Source organism: Helicoverpa zea, chromosome 7 (genome assembly GCF_022581195.2).
Source record: "Helicoverpa zea isolate HzStark_Cry1AcR chromosome 7, ilHelZeax1.1, whole genome shotgun sequence".
In the NCBI taxonomy this organism is placed as follows: domain Eukaryota; kingdom Metazoa; phylum Arthropoda; class Insecta; order Lepidoptera; family Noctuidae; genus Helicoverpa; species Helicoverpa zea.
In genome coordinates, this window is record NC_061458.1 from 8,464,352 (window position 1) to 8,486,845 (window position 22,494).

General features: G+C 34.8%; 2 protein-coding genes across 2 annotated transcripts; one reads left to right on the forward strand and one right to left on the reverse strand.

Annotated features, from left to right (window-relative positions):
* Nucleotides 1-3,028: 3,028 nt before the first annotated feature.
* On the reverse strand, nucleotides 3,029-5,369 carry LOC124632162 (cytochrome b5-related protein-like). The gene is made up of 5 exons (XM_047166859.1): nucleotides 5,037-5,369; nucleotides 4,436-4,839; nucleotides 4,168-4,353; nucleotides 3,841-4,071; nucleotides 3,029-3,479 (listed from the first exon to the last, which is right to left on the reverse strand). The coding sequence occupies exons 1-5, from the start codon at nucleotides 5,289-5,291 to the stop codon at nucleotides 3,194-3,196; spliced, it is 1,362 nt and encodes a 453-aa protein (XP_047022815.1). The 5' UTR covers nucleotides 5,292-5,369; the 3' UTR covers nucleotides 3,029-3,193.
* A 1,953-nt stretch (nucleotides 5,370-7,322) lies between these two features.
* LOC124632036 (cytochrome b5-related protein-like) lies at nucleotides 7,323-13,950 on the forward strand. Its single transcript, XM_047166689.1, has 5 exons — nucleotides 7,323-7,724; nucleotides 8,135-8,538; nucleotides 9,696-9,884; nucleotides 12,834-13,064; nucleotides 13,659-13,950. Exons 1-5 carry the CDS (start codon nucleotides 7,473-7,475, stop codon nucleotides 13,948-13,950), a joined length of 1,368 nt encoding a protein of 455 aa, XP_047022645.1. The 5' UTR covers nucleotides 7,323-7,472.
* Nucleotides 13,951-22,494: the final 8,544 nt, after the last annotated feature.

Below are 22,494 nucleotides of genomic sequence, written 5' to 3' on the forward strand. Positions count from 1 at the left end.
AACACTAACCGTCTTACCACAAAAACTTTTTAACGTCAGTTTAAGACTTGTCTAAAAAAATGTCAAATTATGACGTTGACATATGGTTCACTTTGGAGCCACATTTTTTTTAGACAAGTGTAAAACAGTGGTTAAAGTTTTTGTAGTAAGGCCATTAAAATCTAGAGTTATATTATTATTTTTAATTATGTCGATGTTAAAATCACCCGCTATTATAATATTATCATATCGATTGTAAGTACAAATCTTTTTCAGCAATTGTTCCATCTTACAGAAAAATATGTTTAAACAGTCAACTTTAGGTGGTCTATAGATACATATAACAACTATTTTATATTTGAGCAATTCTATTGCACAGCATTCAAAAATACCTATCTGTGACAACTGTGAAAACTCTGATAGTTCTTTACACAAATGATCACTCTTTAGTAAAATACATGCTCCACCTCTTTTAGCATTTGGTCTACTATAACAAGCTGCTAGATAATAATTAGATATGTCAAGTTGAGATTCATAGCCTGACATCATAAAATGTTCCGTTATGCACACTATGTCAACAGATTTGTTATTTTCTGATAATTCGGTAAGAGAGACGGAAAGGGCGTCAGATTTAGACAATAGGCCAGCAATGTTTTGATGGAGTACTAATAGCTGTTTATTCTCGAAAAAATCTATCATGTATATTGTTATTAACATAACATTCGTCGTCTACTTTTGTGTTGACATGATCGTAGCATTCATATTTATCTGCATTACATTGGAGGTATTCTTTTATACAGTGTTTCAAATCATCAAAGATAGTTTTCATTCCTAAGTTGTTCACCGTACCTTTATATTTACAAAACATTGTGAGATCATATTTGAGGTTTAAGTTTGAATCTAAAAAAGTTGCATAATTGTGAGTAAGTGAATCAAGATGTAACAAATTGCAAAAACTTTCTATTCGCCAGTTAAACATTCCATTGAAATCTGTTATTTTGTAGGTAGGTACACAAACTATTACATTAGTATGTTGAATTGGTAGTAATGTTTCACGTAAATGCAGAATTAAATCAACATAGTTATTCGTTTTTTGGAAGTCTTCTGGACCAATCATGATAATGCAATAATCTTCTAATGTATATTTTGTTAATTTTCTGTGCAGATTGTGAATAAGTTGTTGTAAGCCACAATTAGTAGATAAATAATGACAAACTTCGTAGTTGGGAAAAGTGTCTTCTGCCAACGACAGTATCTTATTTGTTTTGTTGCTGCTCAAGATACACATTTTAGGTTTATACTTTAGTTGAGGTCGGTGTTCGTGCTTCTGAGTAATTGTTCGATTAAGTGTCGTATCGTGTATCTTGGTTTCCGGGCTTGCGGTAGGACCAATAATACTAATATTGTTGTTGTTCTGCTGGACAGAGGAGTTTTGGCGAGTCGTTACAATAGGTGTAGTGTTATTTGACTTCTTAGATTTAGTTTTAGGTGTTTTTATAGGTGTACTGTTTTCAATACTAAGCTTTTTGGTAGCTTTCGTTATCAAATCTTGTTTTTTGGTCATGTCCTTAATTGTATTCAATCTAGTAGAAATAGCATCCTGAATTAATAACAAATTAATAAAATTATTAATTATTTATGTACGTATAAAAACTTAAACTACGTATTAAACTTTTAAAACAACAAAACAGTTTTAAAACCCTAAAAGCGTATTCAGAAAAGTGGTAGTGAGGGTACAATTTCAACATTAATTTGTTTGACTTTACAAAACCACATATTATATAGTAACTGATATCTGCTCGTAATTGCTGGCAACATTTACTATAATTTATTATTTAACTTTTAGCCACTATTTGCTAGCTCTTCGCAACGTCTCATGAATATTAATCTCGATCCATCTTAACATTAAATCGAGTACAAAATATTTCATGAACGCAAGCCACAGAGCTCACTCAAAGGAAATATTTCAACTAGAAAATATCTTTCATCGTAACGTCTGCCACTAATAAAATAGTATTAATAGCAAAGCTACTGAAGATTTATTTTTATTTTGTTCTGTAATACATCAAAGCTGTTTATTATATCTTCTAGTTTCTTAGTACATTTTGTAAGGCTGCCTTCTTCCTCTGTGCCGATTCACATAATATAATTATATACGTAGCATGATGGTCACCTGTTAGTTCTCTCTACACTCCAATGTAGCATTATTTTGGTCAGTACTTAATTGGATTTCTATCATAATTTTGAGAAAATTTTACAACGGAATACTTTAAGTATCGCATGAAGTTATCTACTTTCATACTCATACCTATACGTTTTATCATAATATGGACTGTTTACTTACAAGTGGTGTGTGCATATTCTTAATGCACACAAACATGAGCTATAAGATTTTTTTCTAATTTGGTTTAGATTTTAATGAAATATCGGTGCAAGCTACAAATTATAATTGAAATATAATAATTTAAACAATTAGAAGAATAGATAGTGAAACTCATGGGAATAGTAACCACCCATGCTTACTTTAGCTTCTGGCATCATTGATGTTCTTCTACGGCTTGTCTTCATTAATATAGAGTATAGAGAGATCCCCATAACAATAATAAACATCAACAAAATCCCTGATATCAAAGCATGAGCCTCTATAAACCGTGTTATTGTTAGGAAAAGTTGATTGCGATAATTTATTCATCGACTTCTGATAAACGAAGTCACAGCGAGACCAAAAGGTCGTCTTTATCATTGACTTTTGTGTAACAAAACATTGCAATATTGATTATAGAGCTTTATAAATTAATACGGGGCCGCAGAATCATTGTTATTTTATTTTCTTTATCTGCAAAAATATTTACTTCGAAGATAATTTTATATTTAGGATAATGTCAGCGACCTCTTGATCTCACTTTGAAAACTAACTTAGGTTTGATGTTTCAATAATAGATTGATAACTGTGTATACCTAGTGATAAGGTAGTAATGGACAAATATTTTTTTAATAACATGCCCTTTTAGACAAGATTAGAATAGCTGTGTGAAAAACATACGTCATATATTTTAAAACATATAATAAAAATAAATCTGCGTAATACATTCTAACTTATTTATTAGAATAATATAATTTTACCTGAGAGTAACAATCCAAGTTTGGCTGCACCATAATATTACACTGCCGTGTCAGTATAAAGTAAAAATAATAATAACATTTTTACATGGATTTACTGATTCTCATCCAGCAAAGTAGGGTTTTCCTTAACAGCCATTTGCATTTGGCCGATAAAAAGATCAAATGAAGACGTCAATCTGAAATTAGCTCTAAACTTTTTACAATGCTCCAAGAACACTGGATACAGATTTCTTAAAACAACTTGATCTAATGTTGGGAAGAGATGATGCAGTGCATGGTCGCCAAAGAAGGTCATTGAAGTGAATAGGCTTCCATTGATGTCCTTACGATCCATCACAGCTTCGAGCTCATGCATGCCCCAATCGACAGTTTTCTCCCTGAAGAATGATAGGTATAACTTAACGTCGTACAGAGTATAGGATAAACTCAAGTTTTATGAGCTAGCTATAAAAATGTCATGAAAACTAGTTTTGCATGTGACATGGTTCTAAAGTATTGCTGTTTACAATAGAAGTTTTAAAATATGTTTCGAATGTACGCTATTTGAACGAAATTGTACACAGTTTGTTTGGAAAGACGTATTACTTAATTTTACTCAATCCTAAAACTGGTATTAGAAACGCTAATGGATATTTAATACGTCTGTTAAATAGCTGATGCACTTATGATATCACTATTTACATCGCACGTGGAGGGATAACAAAAAAACTACATCAATTAATACAAAAGTGAGCTTACCTGAGTTGATCACCATCTTTGAAGATCTTAGGATGGTGGTGAGCAGCGTTAGACCCAATACTCATAAAGATGAAGCTGCCAGTACAAACGATCCACATCCAAGAGGTGACAGCATGATAGAAGGTAGTACCACTGACGATGTACATAAAAATGGGGAGAAGAAAGCCAACACCATCGTGCCATCTGTAGTGGCGTTTGAAGAAGTTTTTACGGACGAAATTACTGACGAATCTGTAAACATAGACATAGATATTGATAAAACAGAAGTAATGAAGATAGAAAAGCCAGTTTTCCAGGTTCAAATGAGATAGAGAAATACTATCATACCTTTTCAAGAAATTCAAAGTCGTCGAGAACGGGAAGAAAATACATTCGATTACAATAGTAAGATACGAGTATATAGGCTTCTTCCTTGGATTCCAGAACACTATTGGTTCGAAGGCACTGACTTCTAGATCCATAAGCGTGTTTGGATAAAGATGATGAGAAAGTGCATGTGATACTCTGAAGTCCCTGTAAAAATAAATATTGTTAGTCAATAATCTTTTATCATTAGAATAGGTATATTAGTTTTCAAAATCAAAAAGACCCTAACCTGTAAGACCATAATGTTAAATTAAAAAGATACATTCTCCAATTTGATCTTATGTGGATGTAACTATGGGACGCTATGCAAGTCCATGCAAGGCTTAGAGACGCCACCAAGTAGGAAATCATCACAACCCAATAGTTGGCAGCCCAACATGATATAACAGACGATATCAATGTCGTTGCAAAAAGTCCGTCAATAATATAGTTTGGCTTCCTTCGCTCACTTGCTGGAATTTTCTCTATTTCTTTCCTCACCGCACGTTTCAATGTTCTATAAAATCCGTCCTCTTCAAAAGTGAAAGGAGAATTCCTGGGAGTCTTAGCATCTCTCACATAATACTTTTCCAACATTTTTTCTACGACTGGGTTTAAGTGATGAGTCTCAAAAGCCTCTGTTATGTCTGTACCCTAGAAATGTTCATAATGTTACAATAGTTCCGAAATTAGATATTCAAACATGCTATGATTAACTCTTGACTGTACCTTAAATAGAATACGACAACACAAATATTGCTCTAGCAGAATAAATTGACGTTCATATTCTATTACTACGAACCTAGACCGTACTTCACAACAAAAATATACGAGAAGGGTAATTAGGTTACCTTAGATAGCTCAAGCCACTCGGAGCCGCCGGGATGCTTATCTAAAAAGTCGTTGAAATCAAAAAGCCCATCACGTACTCTCCATAAACCTTCTGCTCCATCGTCCATGGCCTTTCCTTCTAACCATTGTACGGGATCCCGGAACCCGCCGTCTCTCAACGAAGGGTACTTCAATTGCGGGAAACTAACGTGGGTTTTTTTCTCAGCTGCTGTTTGATGTGCCCACTCTATATAACTCGTGTCTTTGGGCGCCATCTTGTTTTCTCGTAATTCACTACTAATTGACGTTGTTATCACTCAACATGCGCACTGTCCAAACATTGGAAACAGTTTAAATCAGTTTGCCGGTATTCAACTGTTTTATATGACTATATAATTTTAGTTGATATCAATTCATGTGATAAAAATTATGCTTATAAACATAGCAGTAATTAAATCTCGGGAACAAAAAAATATGTCTTTCGGTTATTACTGAATGTTTCAAAAATCGTTTTAGTAATTAGTAAAACTTTGGTTTAAGAGTACCTATGATTTCAAAGATAAACCTAAAATGCTAATGAAATCTCATTCAAAAGTAGGTCCCGCAGAAGTTTTCAAGGATTTACAAGAGCACACTGAAATTGAGTACTAAAATATATATTTTACGATTCTTGGTCTGTTCAAAGAACTATAACCGAAAAAACGTCGGAGAGTCAGCTGGCAAACGTTGCTATTACATATTCTACGAGTGAAACAGAATACTTTATTCTACATGAGATCTAAACATGCCTAAAATTATGTGCTTTTTTGAAAAATCTTCGTTATTTTCAGACGATTTCAAAGAAAGATGTCAATTCGACAGCAGTGTGTGAATAATGGTTGAAATAAAAATCAATTAAGTAATATTTAACAGCATAAAATAGAAAGTTAATATTGTACTTTTGACTTAACTCTTGAAAACATTAATCGTAATGAGAAGACGGCTCATTTTTTGCCATACAGTTTATTCAAGTACATCAAACGAGTTTCGTGTGGATTTGTAATCACTTAAGACACCATTTACACACATAACATAGTAAGTTGTATAATTAAATGTAAACATGAAACTTTGACACAACCGGAATTCGATAAAATAATGGAATATCATTGTGAACCATTACGAGAATGCAAATGACTTTTTTTAATGAACCATAATCAATTAGTCTAGGCAAAATGCTAAAAAAGAAAAAATACTTTCGATTTTTTTACAAATAACACGATTGTTATTTTACCGGGTGCGTAAGGGTCATGGCACAGTATAGCGGCACGGCTCCACACCAGCATTTAAGTTGTCATTCAATTTAGAGCATTAAATCGTGTATATTATAATATATTTCGTAATGTCAATATGGAAAAGCCAACGGCGAGCAGTCAGCGCGCTTGCCGCTACCACACAACTCGGCTCGCAGTCCGCGTGCTGCAAGCGAGTGGACCTCATGCGTACAGCACGCCGACGGCATGCTCATTACGCGCCGACTCCGAGTCGGCAGCGATACAACGTCATTACGTCGTGTTCAATCATAACTGTCTTAAAATAATATTGAGTTTGCGGTGACAGCAAGCTTACACATCGCGGCCGGCGCGCGGCCGGCGCGCGGCCGGCGCGCGGACGGCGCGCGGACGGCGAGCTGGCACCTTGCGGACAACGCGTAGTTAGCGCGCTGGCAGCTAGCCGTAGTCTTAATTCAAGGCGACGTGCTGCAGCCGTGCTGTTGCGGTGCCGCTATAATGTGCCATAAGCTTAAGTGTTAGATTAAGAACGAATAAACATTGTGTAATGAACAAATATATCTAAGGTCTATCTCAAAGGTTATCGTAATCCATGCACTTGCAATATGATCATAAAGGTGTTTCTATACTGAAACTAGTTATAGAATACATAATCATTGAGAAAAAAAGACAACACTTAAATTAAATTTATACAACTAAAAATATCGTTAATAGTCAAGACCAATAGACAAAAAACAATCAACTTACAAAATCAATCAACCGCCCTGAAATAAAGTATTTCATGTAAGGAGCAATTTTTCTTCATTAAGGTATTTATTTAAATTTTATCACGAATGATCATAATTCTCCTAATAAAAATGCCTCATAATAAGGATAACAATTATTAATTAGCCTAAGTATGCACAAAGCTTAATATTAACCTAAGCTTCATTAACAGTTTAACAACAATTTAACGACATTTAACGCCTAATTACTATCGCTTATTGACTAATGTACTAGTAATTTAATATTTAATTCTATTTACAACATCAAAGGAACCAATCAACTAACTAATATTTGTGTTAATGAAAGTCATTAAATTACTAGTCGAGATAGCATATGCATTGCAGTGTGTGTTGAGTGCATCACGCCAGTCGCGTTGTTTGTGGCGTGATTATAAAATTTCTAAATTAATTTAATAAAATAAAAATGGCTCCAAATTCGGAGTGGGTGGAAGGTGCTCAACAAAGAGCTATAGATAAAAATACTCACGTTAGTTTTCCCCAGTTAAAGTACCCATCTTTACGAGATGACGGACTAAGAGACCCGGTGCAGTGGCTCTCAGGGAAAGCAATGGACGACGGCGCCGAAGGATTATGGCGTATTCATGACAAACTATACGACCTGACGAGCTTTATGAAGCGCCACCCTGGAGGTGAAGAATGGCTGGAACTCACCCAAGTATGTGCTACTAAACTTTTTATTTTACCTCTCGAAAATAAATATAAAGTACCTCCTGCATTAAACACCTCATAGGGCGCACTTTTAAGAATTTAAAGACAAAGCCAAATATTTAATAGGTGCTTAGAGTCTATCGTTTCTTCGAGCAGGGAATCAATATTGCTATTCCTCGTGGCAATAACGTTACTCGTTTTCAATGATTTGGAAGACATTCTGATATTTGAACAGTGAAGTCTTTTATATTGCTTGCGGGAAATATTCAAAACTGTTCAATATTTAATGCAATATGCAAAGTGGTAACGCAGTAGTTGCAATGTTTACTGAAAATAAATTAATTATTTAGTTGCTCTATTTTAGCAAATAGTGTACAAAAACTATAATTTATTCATAGCTTAATGTTGAAATTACAGGGCACCGACATAACTGAAGCTTTTGAATCTCATCACTTGAACCCATCCACAGAGAAAATTCTTACACAATATTATATAAGGGATGCAAAGACTCCCCGTAATTCGCCGTTCACGTTCAAAGAAGATGGCTTTTATAAAACGCTAAAGAGAGCGGCTTTTGAGGAGCTCAAGAAAATCCCTAAGGATGCATCTAAGACTGCAGATTATATAACAGATGGCTTGTTTGTATCTCTGCTCATTAGTTCGGCGTGTGCCTGCTCCGTCACCAACTATTTCGCTGTAAAGTTTTGGTACGCGTATGCGTCGGTAAACTTGGCCTTTTTAACGGTAGCCTGCCACAATTTTATACACAGAAAAACTAATTGGAGAATGTATTTGTTTAATATGAGCATGTGGTCTTACAGGTGAGTGTTTTACTACTCACAATTAATATTGTCTTAGTAATTTTTTTCGAGATTATTACGTCTGGTCAGCATAAATGCAATATAGTCTAACTGGCAGTTTTTAATATCTTCTTTAACCACACTAAAAATCTAAGTATTAACCAGCATGATTACCAGAACGAACTTAAACTACGGAGCTTAATTATGCTGATGAGAAAATTGTAGAGTTTTTAATCAAGGCAAGACGTTTCTCTCAGAAATTAAGAAGTTTTAGCTTTGAAAGTTTCTTCTGATGTCTTTAACCCTTTTGACGTATACTTAGAACGTATTAATTGTATGACGCCGTCACGTTCAACTTAATTATACTAATTAGCTCGTAGTATTAAATTTGTATTAAATTATTACTTTTACAAATGAATGAAACATTTAGTAGTATTTTATGTAAGCGTGAACCTTTAGTTGAAGCGCAGTTTAACCTATCCGAAATACGTTCTAAGATACGTAAGATAGTTAAATAAATATTTCAGCAAGATTTTTTAAAAAAATCCTTGTTTGCTAAAACTTTCTAAAGTCTAACTATTTTCCTCAAACAACCATTATAGAATTGGAACAATCCCAAAGAGCAATTCTTATGGGAGGCCATTACCTTCCATTTGGATGCCTTACAAATGAATAGATTTATGTTTTCAACTTAGTCAAAATTATCTTCCATGTTCACCAGTACCTACTTACTTGAGGTTTATTTTATAGGAATTATCTACTTATCTGATCTTGGTTTTACTTTACTTTGGATTGTTACGGTTCTTGAAAACACTCTCATAGAGATGACATAAATCAGCGGAACGTAGGTAACTGAGGTTGTTACAAGCGGTCAATTCTATTTTTCCATTATGTTTATTTTCCGAATGAAGGAAACATCATTACTTCTACACTTACTGACCATACTTTTTTATTGCTTTATAACTAAGAAGCTGATTACCGCGGGTCCTCCCGGATACAGTGGCATATACTACCCGCACCTAGATAAGAAGTAGCCTATATCCTGGATCTGATTCTAGATGTATAATTTCATTAAAAATGTTTCAGAAGTTTTGTCACGAAAGCCGGACAGACAAACAGAGTTACTTTTACAATCAAAATATTAGGAAAGATTAAACCTGGCCTTATATTTTTTACAGAGATTTCAGAGTATCCCACGTACTCTCTCACCATCTCTATACAAACACCCTGATGGATTTGGAAATCAGTTCTTTAGAACCAGTTCTGTTCTACAATCCGAGGAAAGACAAACCACTGCACGCCAAGTTGGGATTTATAACAGAAATATTCTTCTTTCCTTTCGTATTCTTGTTAAGTTTTATCAAAAGGTAAGTTGTGTTTTGAATAATGTTAGTTTGAATTAGCTTCTTCTTAAACTTAGTCGGGTTAGCGATTTTCTTCAAGTTCAGAATTAATATTTCTTATTTGCTTTTTAGCAATGCGTTATAATTTGTAGAGCTTATCATTGAAGATTTCAATAATTTTTGAAGAGGTTTTGTTATTTTGTCCCCTGGTTTCATTGTACAAAAAAAAGGTTTAGTCTTGTCACAAAGCTGCTCAGATTTCAACTCAAAATCTTCACGGTGTATCTTTATATCTCAAAAATAATTCACGTGTTGGCCTTTTTATCGCAAATTAAGTTATTATCAATTTACACATTCGATTCCAACCGGTTTTAAAAACAACTGCGATAGCCACCCGAAATATATAAACATTTCCAAAGGGCACTTGGCGTCAATTACTATTACAGATTCAGATTCAATCAGGCATTCAGAACTCGAATCCAAATAATGTGATGGAAATTATCATGACTTCTAAGCTAGACGAAGTTTCATTAATATATTTGCTTTCCCGAATTCATCAGTTTGGGTAGCAATTGCTTTATCTTTGCGTTTACTTAATCCGAATTTATCTAAATAAGCCTTAGAAGAAAGTAAGAATGACATATCAATCTATGAAAAGCAGTTGTCAAATATAATATCATAAAGTCAAAATTTGAAATATAGTAAAAGGACAATGCCAGGGTGTGGGCTCAAAGTTTGCCCAGCAGTGGGAGTAGTTCCAGGGGGTTCCATAGTGCACTTTGAACACGTAATGCAAATATTTTTGAAATCGCTCCCTGGAGTCCCGAGGAAAACCGGTTCAAATATTCCACATGAACAGTCGCTTTACAAAGCTTGAGCCATTTGTCCAGTAGTGGGAGTGGTCAAAACAGGTTCTTGACTTCACTCTTAACACGAAATTAAAATATTTTTGAAATCGGTCCCAGGGGTCCCGAGGAAAACCGGTTCAAATGTTCTCCATAGTTAGTCACTTAACAAAGCCTGAGCCATTTGCCCAGTAGTGAAAGTCTTCGAAATAGGTTCTTTACTGCACTGTAAACACGAAATCCAAATATTTTGGAAATCGGTCCCAGAGGTCCCGAGAAAAACCGGTTCTAATGTCAAACTCGAACAGTCACTTTATAAAGCTCAAGCCATTTGCCCAGTAGTGGGAATAGTTAGAATAGGTTCTTTACTTCACTGTTAATACGAAATCCAAATATTTTAGAAATCGGTCCCAGAGGTCCCGAGAAAAACCGGTTCTAATGTTCTCCTTAGATAGTCACTTAAAAAAGTCTTTGGCATTTGTCCAGTAGTGGGAGTGGTCAAAATAGGTTCTTTGCTTCACTCTTAACATGAAATTAAAATATTTTTGAAATCGGTCCCAGGGGTCCCGAGGAAAACCGGTTTAAATGTTCCACGTGAACAGTCTGTTTACAAAGCCTGTGCCATTTGTCCAGTAGTGGGAGTGGTTGGAATAGGTTCTTTAATTCACTCTTAACAAGAAATCAAAATATTTTTGAAATCGGTCCCAGGGGTCCCGAGGAAAACCGGTTCAAATGTTCTCCTTAGATAGTTACTTTGCAAAGTCTTACGCATTTGCCCAGTAGTGGGAGTGGTGAAAATAAATTCTTTACTTCACTCTTAAACGAAACTAAAATATTTTTGGAATAGCACCCTGGGGTCCCGAGGAAAACGGTTTAAATGTTTTCCATAGCTAATCACTTTCCAAGTCTTAGGCATTTGCCCAGTAGTAGGAGTGGTCAAAATATGTTATTTACTTCACTCTTAATACGAAACCCAAATATTTTTGAAATCGCTCCCAGGGGTCCCGAGGAAAACCGGTTCAAATGTTTTCCATAGATAGTCACTTTACAAAGTCTTAGGCATTTACCCAGTAGTGGGAGTTGTCAAAATAGGTTATTTACTTCACTCTTAATACGAAAACCAAATATTTTTGAAATCGGTCCCTGGACTCCCGCGAAATTAACCGGACAAGACTTTTCTTCCAATTAGCGCGATGTGGCGGTCTATCCAGTAGTGGAAAATGTTGGAATGGGTTATTTTTTTTACTTACTGTGATTTTAAAATAAATTCTAAAAGCATTGGATTCTAATAAGAACTGACCCTGATTTCCCGAAAAAAAGGCAATTACCGCAGTACAAAATCTAGAAGATCAAGACTCCTGCGCTATGAGCTATGTACTAGAAAAATCTTATCAAGACGAATAAAATAAGCTCAAACACGATGTAGTTAGTAGATACCGTTGAGGAGTTCCCTAGTCTCTCTGTCGCCTTCATCGTCAGGTCAGATCTTAACCTCCACTGTTTTATGGTGTCGGAGACATTTACCCAAATGACAAGGTTTTACTTGATATGTGCCTACAATTTTTGAGAGTTGCACCCGATTTTTTAGGGTTTCATCATCAGACCCTGGACCGGATGATAAAGGAACCATTTGGGAAGTAAGCCCTTTGGAAAATGAAATAATTGTTTAAATCGTTTGGTAATCGGCGGAGTTATGCTCGTACAAACGTAAAAAGAATATAAACGAACTGAGAACCTCCTCCAGTTTTGGAAGTTGGTTAAAAAAAAGTTGTCGTATGCAACCCCTCGTGTTTGTCAATTTATATAATTAATTTCAATTAAGGTAATAAAAGTGGAATATTAAGAGTTCGTAAGCATATTTTTCGTAATATTGAATAAGAGTCAAACCAGTTTTTCTCAGGACTCCTGGGATAGATTTCGAAATATTTCGGTCTGGGACCTATTATAAGCCTATGGAACATAATACACTATGCAGTTACTGTGGGCAACTCTTGAGCCCAACTTCCATACAAAGAATAGCATTGTCCTTTAATAGGTATCTATTCTAACCCTCTTATCAAAATATTTACTGAGACTACTTACAGGACAAAACAAAACAATACTAACAAAAAATACATTGACCTTCCAGGTTCCTCTCAATATTTCTTCGCCAAGGGTTCTTCAAGAGTCACTACCGTTGGCACGATGCCATTGGCTTACTCCTTCCAGTCTGGATGTGCCTCGCTAGTGGCGCCCCCGTTCTTCACGTGGTATCCACGTGGCTTTGGATCAATTGTACTGGCAGCTTGCTGTTTTATTCTATTGGAGTGAATGCTGCTCATCATCATCCGGATGCTATTAAAGACGGCGATGAACCTGCGTGAGTAACAAATGAAAAGTGCATTTGATAGCTCCATAAACAACTAGCCGTCTTTTGTTTTTAACTTAAAAGATCGAATCTGAGATTGATTTCGAGTTTGATACCTAAGTAAGGACAAAGTTACTTTGAAGTTAAGTAAGGACTCTGAATCAACCTGGGACATTTGCTAGTTTCAATGACTGACACATTCATGGTATTAGTTGTCCCAACCCACCGTTGTGAACATAACGAAACAGCTCACTGCAAAAAAACATTTGTAATTGAATATTCGGCGAGATCACACATAAGATTGTACAATATCTCTAAAGCAGTCTAGATTTTATAATATATTTCTTTCTCATTTCTGTCAATACTATTATCAATATTGTAACACAGTCGTAATTTCATTATTGTTTTTAGACTGATAGTGTAACCGAGACATTGTTTGTCGAGACCACTATAAACCACCTCAGCAAAGTCGCAAGCATAAAAAAAAAAACATTTCTGATTCAAAGTAAAATAAATAAGTACTTATTGGTGCCAATTACTACACGTATCTATTAAACAATTTGGTGAAAACCTTCATTTTTTAACATTCCAACTTATAAATTCCAGGAGCGAAACACCAGACTGGGGCATGCACCAAGTGGAAGCTCTCCTGGACCGCAAGGATATCAACGGGAACGCGTTCCTCGTCATGACGTTATTCGGAGACCACACCCTTCACCACATGTTCCCCACACTAGACCATAGCGTGCTCAAGTACCTACATCCAACCTTCATTGACCTCTGCAAAAAATACGAAGCCAACTACAGGGTGTCCACACAATTCAAAATGGTTCTTGGACAGATACAAGAAACAATGCGTACGGAATTCAAAACCAAGAAACATTACAACAATAATTGAAAGTAATTTCGAAAATAAATTTAATGAAGCGGAAGGGAATATTATCAAATCGTTCCCCATTAATATGATATTAAGATGAGCCTCCAGATATTATTTTTGGAACGTTATTTATATTCTTTATGGACGCCATTTGATATTTCCGTTCGTTTTAATATTACTTTCTACTCTTTGTGAAATCTTTTGTTGAAATTATTAATGTACATTTAATTGATTGGTACCTAATATATTTTTATTTTTAAATATACCTATTGGAAATCATTTTATTTTCACTGATATTGAAAATTATCAACTAAATAAATTATAGCCACAAAATGTTTCGAGGAAGACGAACATTAAAAATTAAGACATAAAATTCCACTACATTAATGAGCTATATTTCCCAGAATCAAAGCCACTTCTCTTAATCTGTTCATTCCGTCTCACCAGCAGAGGTAATTTCAACTGAGCCCATTAAGAAAATAGTATGACAATTTACCCCTTAATTCTCTTTACGCGACCTTTTAACCCCTAATTTAAATTCCCGCAACAATTGCTGAAGCTTTCGGATGGAACGATGGTACTGCACTTTAATTTGAATTAAATTCAACAGGAATAAAAAACCCTTGTAGCCGTATAAGACCCTAATTTAAAACGTGATCAGTTGAGATGTCGATACCATCCAAACGGGAGTCCAAAAGAGGATATGAATAATTTTACGAATAACGTACGACGTGCGATATGATTGTATTAGTACGGTCTATCTAAAAAAAATATTTCGGGAAATTATGAACTAGAATATAGTTAGGCTATTTGAGGAACCTTAAAACTTATGTGAGTTTAGCAAGCCTATTATTTATGATAAGAGTAGAAACTTTAATGTTTTTTTAATACTTATTACTCATTTTTCCACTTTTTATTTTTTCAGACAATGTATGCCTAGGAAAGTAAGTTTTACTTATTTCTCTAGCGAACCCGTACAACTCTAGTATTTCTAGCTGAAAAGCTGGTTTTAGCTACCCAGATTGCAGACTTAGGTAAAATTGGAATTAGCATAAAATCTCACCTTTCGTAGCTCTGAGTGCGTTCACAATGAGACTCGTTACTTCGTCATGCAAATTAGTACTTCCCTCGAGATTTGTAAAGAGTTAGTTCCTCATGTACAGAAAATAACTTTACAACTACACTACATGTATATGGAAATACGGAATAAGTTTTGAAGCGAAATAGCTGTATTTCATACCTCAAAATATTAAAACAAATTAAAATGTTAACTGAAATTATCATTCGCTGATTCAATTCAATAAGAAATCGATATATAGTTTTAGTAAAAGCCGCTTAGTGCTTTCGGGAATAACTGTTCAATTTATGTCTATAATTGTGAAAGGAAATACTTGGAAACTATATTTTAATATGCAAAATATGACATAATTTTTCGGTTGAAAACGTACTGTAAGCACATTGTGGAAACCATATCACTAGAATATGCATTTATATCCAATATACCTAGAACCTACACAATATTTACAAAAAAAAACTATTTGACTCCAACTAGTGAAGAGTTTATTCATTCCACCGGAAAAAGTCACCTAATCTAAAGAATTCAAATAAATTCCTATTGCCTACGTTACGCTATAAAATCTACATGTTTTGTTAGTTTATTAGGTAATTTCCGAAACCTGTAACTCCCCTCTTATTTTGAATGCGCAGGTCAAAGTTATCTCCAGATCTGGCAATCCATTCCACGAAAATTGGCTATTCATCCTGACGCAAGGGAGAGTTATATTTGTTCGTAATTCCTATGTCCTATGTAAACATCTTATTTGTAGAATTCAGGGCAATTGGAACTGTGAAAACGTCGAGTTCATATAAAACGTAATGAAATTCTATTGTTTAGAGGTTATCTGATCTCATATTTCAGTTATTGTGACAGTAATATCGTATTTATTTGGGATAATCTTTTAAATTAAAATGGAATCAAAATTGAGAAATTTTAACCCTTTTTGGACAATATTAATATGTAATACATTAGATACTTTATCGAAAAGTAAAAAACTAGAACGATTCTGAAGTTTGGACAAAAATCCTTTCCAGCACTGAGTTAGTGGTCATAAAATATGACAGTTTAAAGATCCTAGAAAACTTTATGAGAATGAAGTTATATTCTTATCCTTATTTTATTAGTCAGCAGAAGTTGAAACTTTTAATTAAAACTTTTAGATGGAAAAATATATTGGCATTTGACTGACTTTTAAGATAACCGTTTAATGGGTATTCCATTAGGAACCAAAACAAGACATGCCTAAGTGTGTCAACAATTTTGTATGAGAAAGTACTACATCGTACATTACCACTACGTATTATACTAACTACAACACTGAGTACTTGATGAAAATAATAAGACGAGAACGATTAAAACCTGTCCATTCTTTTCCCAAATATATCGATGTCACCTTTTAGACCGTAAGTCACTCGTCTGCAAGCCATTACTGAGCTACTGAGCTACCTACTTGTCATTCTAGAAGTGGATAGATCCTTTATTAGGAAAACAACCTATTTAATTCACTCTTAACATACCGATCAGCGACGAAAAGAATCAACAAATTCTATAAAAGCTATTAAGCTAAAGCTACGTTTAAACAAAAGACATTCTCTTGTCAAACCATAACGGGACGACAGAAACCAACTGACAGCACTAAGCTGCTGTTTTTCCAGTTCTAAAAAAAGTAAACACGCAGTGGAAATGAAGCCAGTATACAAAGGGGACAAAGGGCGATTGCCGACTGCTCTTTATTGTTTGCCTCACAATATAAAAACTTCCTTTCACGGCAAAAGACTTGAACCAAAAAACCGATAATATTTTTTTCAGTAAACAAAATAAAGCGAATCATTCTCTTCCGCCACAAAATTATATCAGCACCTGTAAATGACAAACGGGATTTCGTGTATTAAAAATATGATAATCTTTCTCATATATTTAAACTTAACATAAAAGAGATTTCTTTTCTATATTTGTTATTGAAATATATATTTTTTCCAGTCCATAAACGAGCTATTGATATTTTAACTTGTATAAAATATTACGACCCTGAATAAGTTTTATAACCGCTGGATTCTAAATTCATTATTTTATGAATATGAAACTCCAAATATATTCCGTAACTATCAATGCCAATATTGTTATCGTTCAAACAATACACACCTACATTACATTATAAACCAATGCTGTTTCTAGTGTTCCCAGATTCTAACATTGTAATATCGCAGTGCACTATGAAAATGGAAACCAATCAGGAACATAATTTGCGCAACACCCCACAATAGCATTAGTTTTGATTGTAAGGGTAAAACAATATTGCATTGCTACGTATCGAGGAAAAGGATTTATGTCAAACATTTTGGGGTTGAAGCCTGGATATGTATTTTTTTATATCGGAAAACCTCAAATCCCAAGTAGCACAAAACTGTTGCTTAAGAGCTTTAGAGCCAATCCGATTATTACTAAAGGTGCCAAGCTCAAGCGCCAGAGCGTGCACTACAGACCTTATGCAGCAGCTTTGCAGCCAAAGGGGCACAACTTTTTGCAGTCTATAGTCCCATTAGAACTTCATAGTAGAGGCATAAAAGCCATACAGGAGCGGCAACTAATAATTAACACCATACTAAAGCTCTTATGGCGATTATTGAATGAATGACAAATGTAGCTGAACGAAGAAAACTTCACTGATCGTTCCTTGTCTCTCATTTATAAAATATATTTTGTTGTTCCTGAGTCAGACATTACTGAATACAAATAAATATTAAGTGAAAGTAAGTGTTTTTGAGCTATATTTTGTATTATATGGTAAGTAGCTACAAACGCAGATCAGTTTATCGTGCATATAGTTGATATTGTTGAAGTATTTTTAATGCGCCTCAATAATTACCTCAGAATATCGTAAAATATTTTTATATCACATACCTACACGATATTGAAATTATGTATTGGACTACATTCGTTTTTAGCAAGTTGCTTGTTTGATATTTAGATATATTTTACCACAAATGCGATAGAAACCTATAAATTTCTCGATTGCTATATAATAAATAATTATTTTGTAAACATGGCGTCCATTAAAAGCAGCTTTAACTTGCAACTTCAACCTTAAAAACTCCTCTCTGCGCCTCATAGCGCTAAGCTTCACTCTTCTGAAGGTCCAAGTAATATCTGTACCACTATTGCAGTTCAAGCCTGCACTGTGATACTGCAGATATCAAACCACATTAATGGCTACTTGTTTAGAGATCCGTAGAAGTCGTTGGAAACTCCATAATACGATGATATAATAAATAATAAAAAAAATAAAAAGCCGTTTATTTCATAACCCTTATTTTACTTTTCAAATGTTGTTAGTACTTCATTGTGCTTATAATCTAGTGTTAGTTTGATATTATATCTAAATTTTTTTATCTAATTTAATTTTGGTTATGAACCCCATCGTGGGTATAGGCCTCCTCCAACCTTTTCCACCAACATACGATGACATATTATTGTTAATTGTTTAACACTTACCTTGTTTTCAGAGTACCGTTCAAAATAATTCAAACGTATAATGCACAACAAAATAAACAAGAACTTTGCATCTGTCCATCTAAATAGGAAAAACGGAGTGTTTCACTATACTTGAGAGTAAATAAATGGAGCTACTGATTTTTTTTATAAATACATATTTTCTGTTATAAGTATTTTATTACTTCAAAACAAACATAATTTTTCCTCTGTAACTGATTCGTTATCAGTAATTGAGAAAACAAAATCTACGGGACCCTTGCTGGTCTTTGTGAATAAAATAATAGAATATATCCAAATGAGCAGTCAATGTCTATTAATCTCCTGCTTCTATTGTAAAGCCTTAATGTGGCTATAAGTAGAACAGAGGATCAAATTCCTACTTAAGTCTGCGCAAAAGAACAAATCACTTCTGCAATGAAACCTTTAGTGGCAGAAAAGTGATAAATATATTTTTTATACAGTTCCGTTAAAAAGTCTACAATTAGAGTCTTTATGCAGTTCTAACGCGTACATCAGCGGCAATAGCAACTTTTTAGCAGCTTTAACCTTTAATATAATTGTTTGAACTCTCTTGTAAAGATGTAGGCGACAAATGGGTTGTAGAATGATCTCTTGTAAAACCTAGAGTGACATTTGGTTCAGTTTCTGCTGCCTTTAGTGATATTTACAGCTATGAGCAGCTACGGAAGCAATAGTAGAACTTAAAGATACTTTCTGAACCCCTAAAGCACTACTGTACAGCTAACAGCTGCAAAATAGGCTGCTATTTCCACCAGTGTGCTAGTTGGGTAACTTCGTCAAACTGAGGGAACAATCGTATTGCTTTTGCATTCCATTCGGCGTTGTTCATCTAACAAACATTTCTATAACCTATGACTGCCATATCGATCATAGCAAGCGATAATTCGCCAATGAATGAAGTTCATAATTTGGTACATTATAAGCACATCATAAAGTAGGCAACTGATATTATAGCGGGCAGATTAAAATACCGATGGATCAGCGCCAAATATCTCGCATAGCATATTTATATGACGGGGACTCTGTAAATAATTAAGCGGTGATAGAAGAGCTATAAAAGTTCATTAAGAAGAAAAAACAGGTATTAGGTCTTCGCTATCCTCCACTACACTAGCTAAGGAATTAATTACATAAATGTGTACATACTTGAGTCCCATTTTAGTAAGAAACTACCTACTACGTCCACTAAAGTAACTTTCTAAAAGTAAATAAAAGTTCTTCGAAACAAGTGTGGTATGTGTCGGGTAAACAAGCATGTGGTTTGATAAGAGTCCAACATACCCCTTCCGCAGTCCAGACAGACAGAATCCATTAGGAATTCACACAAAAACTACCAACGATACCGTCGAAGGTTCGATTAAAGTTTTCTGTTACGTCAGTTGCAACACGGAGGTTGGAATTGCGAGAACAAATGCCAATAAAGCGAAAAACAAATAAATAAAATCCCGAACACAACTAAAATATCGTTTACAAAATCGAAAGAGGTAATAAATAACTCATTTCTTTATTAAATAAATAGCAATTATCTTATTATCTGCGTGATTTATTTTCCCAACATACACTCTGTTAATCTTTATAAGGTTTGGTTAAAATTTTATCGTGCAAATATTAATATCTGGTTTAATAACTTGCCACTGTAATTTACTTAAGTAATTTTCACGCATAACTGGAAAATTAATTATGTTGGGTGATATTTTGAACCGATATTAATATAAAATATTATTTAAACACGTTCCTGCTTTAATCAATTTAAATTAGCGTAGAATTCACTGAAGGTCACGTCACTCGACTTAGTTTCTATATCTTCCATACTAGAGTGAATCACATGCTTTTGCATTAGGTATATAATAAAAATAATACACACATTTCAAATAGCCAGTCCGCCATTTTGGATTTGTAATGACGTTTTTAGCTAGTCATGTATTGTCATCAGAACTCGGAGCGTGTGCAAAATTTTACCCTAACCGGAGACCGGGAAGTGGGTCAAATTAAGATTCCAAGATTTTCTTACACACATACATAGTTACAAGTGAAGCTAATATATAAGCGTGTTAAAAACGTTGCAAACAAATGAATTACAGGACTTTGTTTTATTAGTCTAGCTTTTACAGTTACAGTCGTGTTACTTAGCTAAAGGGTTTTTTAGTCCCCTAATGGATATAGGTCATAACACAGGCTGTCTGAAAACTTTATGTTATTCATCATACAAATGACCATATAAAGGGTTACGCGTATTTTTGCAACTTGATGACATTATTATGCTAGATATTTTTTGGTCTATTTTTGTAATTTTGAACAATTGCTTTGAACAATTTTGAACAATTTTCCTGCTTATTATGGACGCCTTGACGGCGGACATACAGGAGGAGGCACCCTGGTGCATGCTGTTTGCCGACGACATCGTCCTGGTTAGTGAAGACGGACCTGAGATCCAGAGCAGATTGGGGAGTTGGCAACAGAGACTGGAGAATGTTGGCTTAAAAATCAGCAGAACAAGACCGAATACATGTTCTGCGATTTCGGCGGCCTCTCCAGTCCTGAAGCCATAGCGCTTGATAACGCACTTCTTCCAGTCTGCTCCGATTTCCGGTACCTCGGTTCGCTTATTCAGGGCGATGGCGAAATAGATCGGACAGTTACGCACAGAATTAACGCAGGATGGATGAAATGGCGGCAGGTAACGGGAACAACTTGTGACCCTCGTATTCCCCTTAAACTTAAGGGGAAAATTTACAAGAGTATGGTCAGACCTGCTGTCTTGTATGGATCAGAGTGCTGGCCCACAAAAGCGACGAATGAAAGACAATTGCATGCGGCAGAGATGAGAATGTTAAGAGGTATGTGTGGAGTTACGCGAATGGATAGAGTGAGGAATGAGTATATAAGAGGAAGTTTGAAAGTGGCGCCGGTATCAGAAAAACTGCGTGGAAACCGGCTGTCGTGGTATGGGCATGTGATGCGGAGGAATGAGAGTCATGTTGTGAGGAAGGTGATGAGTATGAACGTGGACGGATATAGTGGAAGAGGAAGACCAAAAAAACGATGGATGGATTGTGTGAAAGTAGATATGGTAAGAAAGAAAGTTACTTGTGAGATGACGGGAGATAGAGGAGTATGGAAGAAGAAAACATGCTGCTCCGACCCCAAATGAAATTGGATAAGGGCAGGAGGATGATGATTTTGTAATTTTGAACAAAAAAATCGGATTAGATAAAATGGTTTTTGTGTAAACTAAGTAATTTTCCAAACATTTTGAACTCGGCCACGGAGAAAGCGAAGCTACCAGTTAAAGTTCTTTCAAAATTCATACAATTATAAGTATTATTTAACGAAATCAGCTTGTGAGCATGTGAGTGTAAGTATCTGCCATAACGACGTAGTCTCATTTGTAGCTGCCCCTATAAATAAAATATTCAAAAATATATAACATATCGTAAACATAAATATGGTAGGTACCTACTGTCCAGCATTCATTTACTTATTCATCAGACTCCCTAACAACTTAGGTACCTATATTAGCTTGCATAATCGCTAAGTAGGACATAAAAGTGAATAGCGTCCATAATGGTTAAAAAATAATTTTAATGAGCAATCAAGGAAAAGCGGCCCGGCCGGCCATTACCCGGAATAAGCTCAGGGAACTCCCACTTTTCTTAATGAGTGTACTCCTGACGGAGCACTCCGTTAGGCTATTTGAATTAATACGTACCTATCTATAAGATTAAGTGTCTATCAAATCTCTTGAACAATTAGGGATGGTATAACTTCAATTTGTAAAAGCTAATATTTGATGTATAAAGTAGGCATCTCCATAACTCGTTAGCTATATTTGTAGTGAGCTCTGATCAAAATATAGCTGATCGTAAGCAGACCATTATTTTAAACAGAGTTACTGTAAACCTCTGCGACCAGGTTACCACTGTTTAAAGTCAATACTATAATCCTTAGCTAAACTTAATAATAGACTCTCTCAAAAGTACACTTTATTAAGTTCC

Excerpts from the sequence above, each read along its gene's own strand:
- LOC124632162 (XM_047166859.1), bottom strand. The coding sequence starts at position 5,291 with ATGGCGCCCAAAGACACGAGTTATATAGAGTGGGCACATCAAACAGCA. Across the intron at positions 4,840-5,036 it reads AGTGGCTTGAGCTATCTAAG|GGTACAGACATAACAGAGGC; the intron begins GTAACCTAATTA and ends GAACATTTCTAG. Across the intron at positions 4,354-4,435 it reads TTAACATTATGGTCTTACAG|GGACTTCAGAGTATCACATG; the intron begins GTTAGGGTCTTT and ends TTATTTTTACAG.
- LOC124632036 (XM_047166689.1), top strand. The coding sequence starts at position 7,473 with ATGGCTCCAAATTCGGAGTGGGTGGAAGGTGCTCAACAAAGAGCTATA. Across the intron at positions 7,725-8,134 it reads AATGGCTGGAACTCACCCAA|GGCACCGACATAACTGAAGC; the intron begins GTATGTGCTACT and ends TTGAAATTACAG. Across the intron at positions 8,539-9,695 it reads ATGAGCATGTGGTCTTACAG|AGATTTCAGAGTATCCCACG; the intron begins GTGAGTGTTTTA and ends TATTTTTTACAG.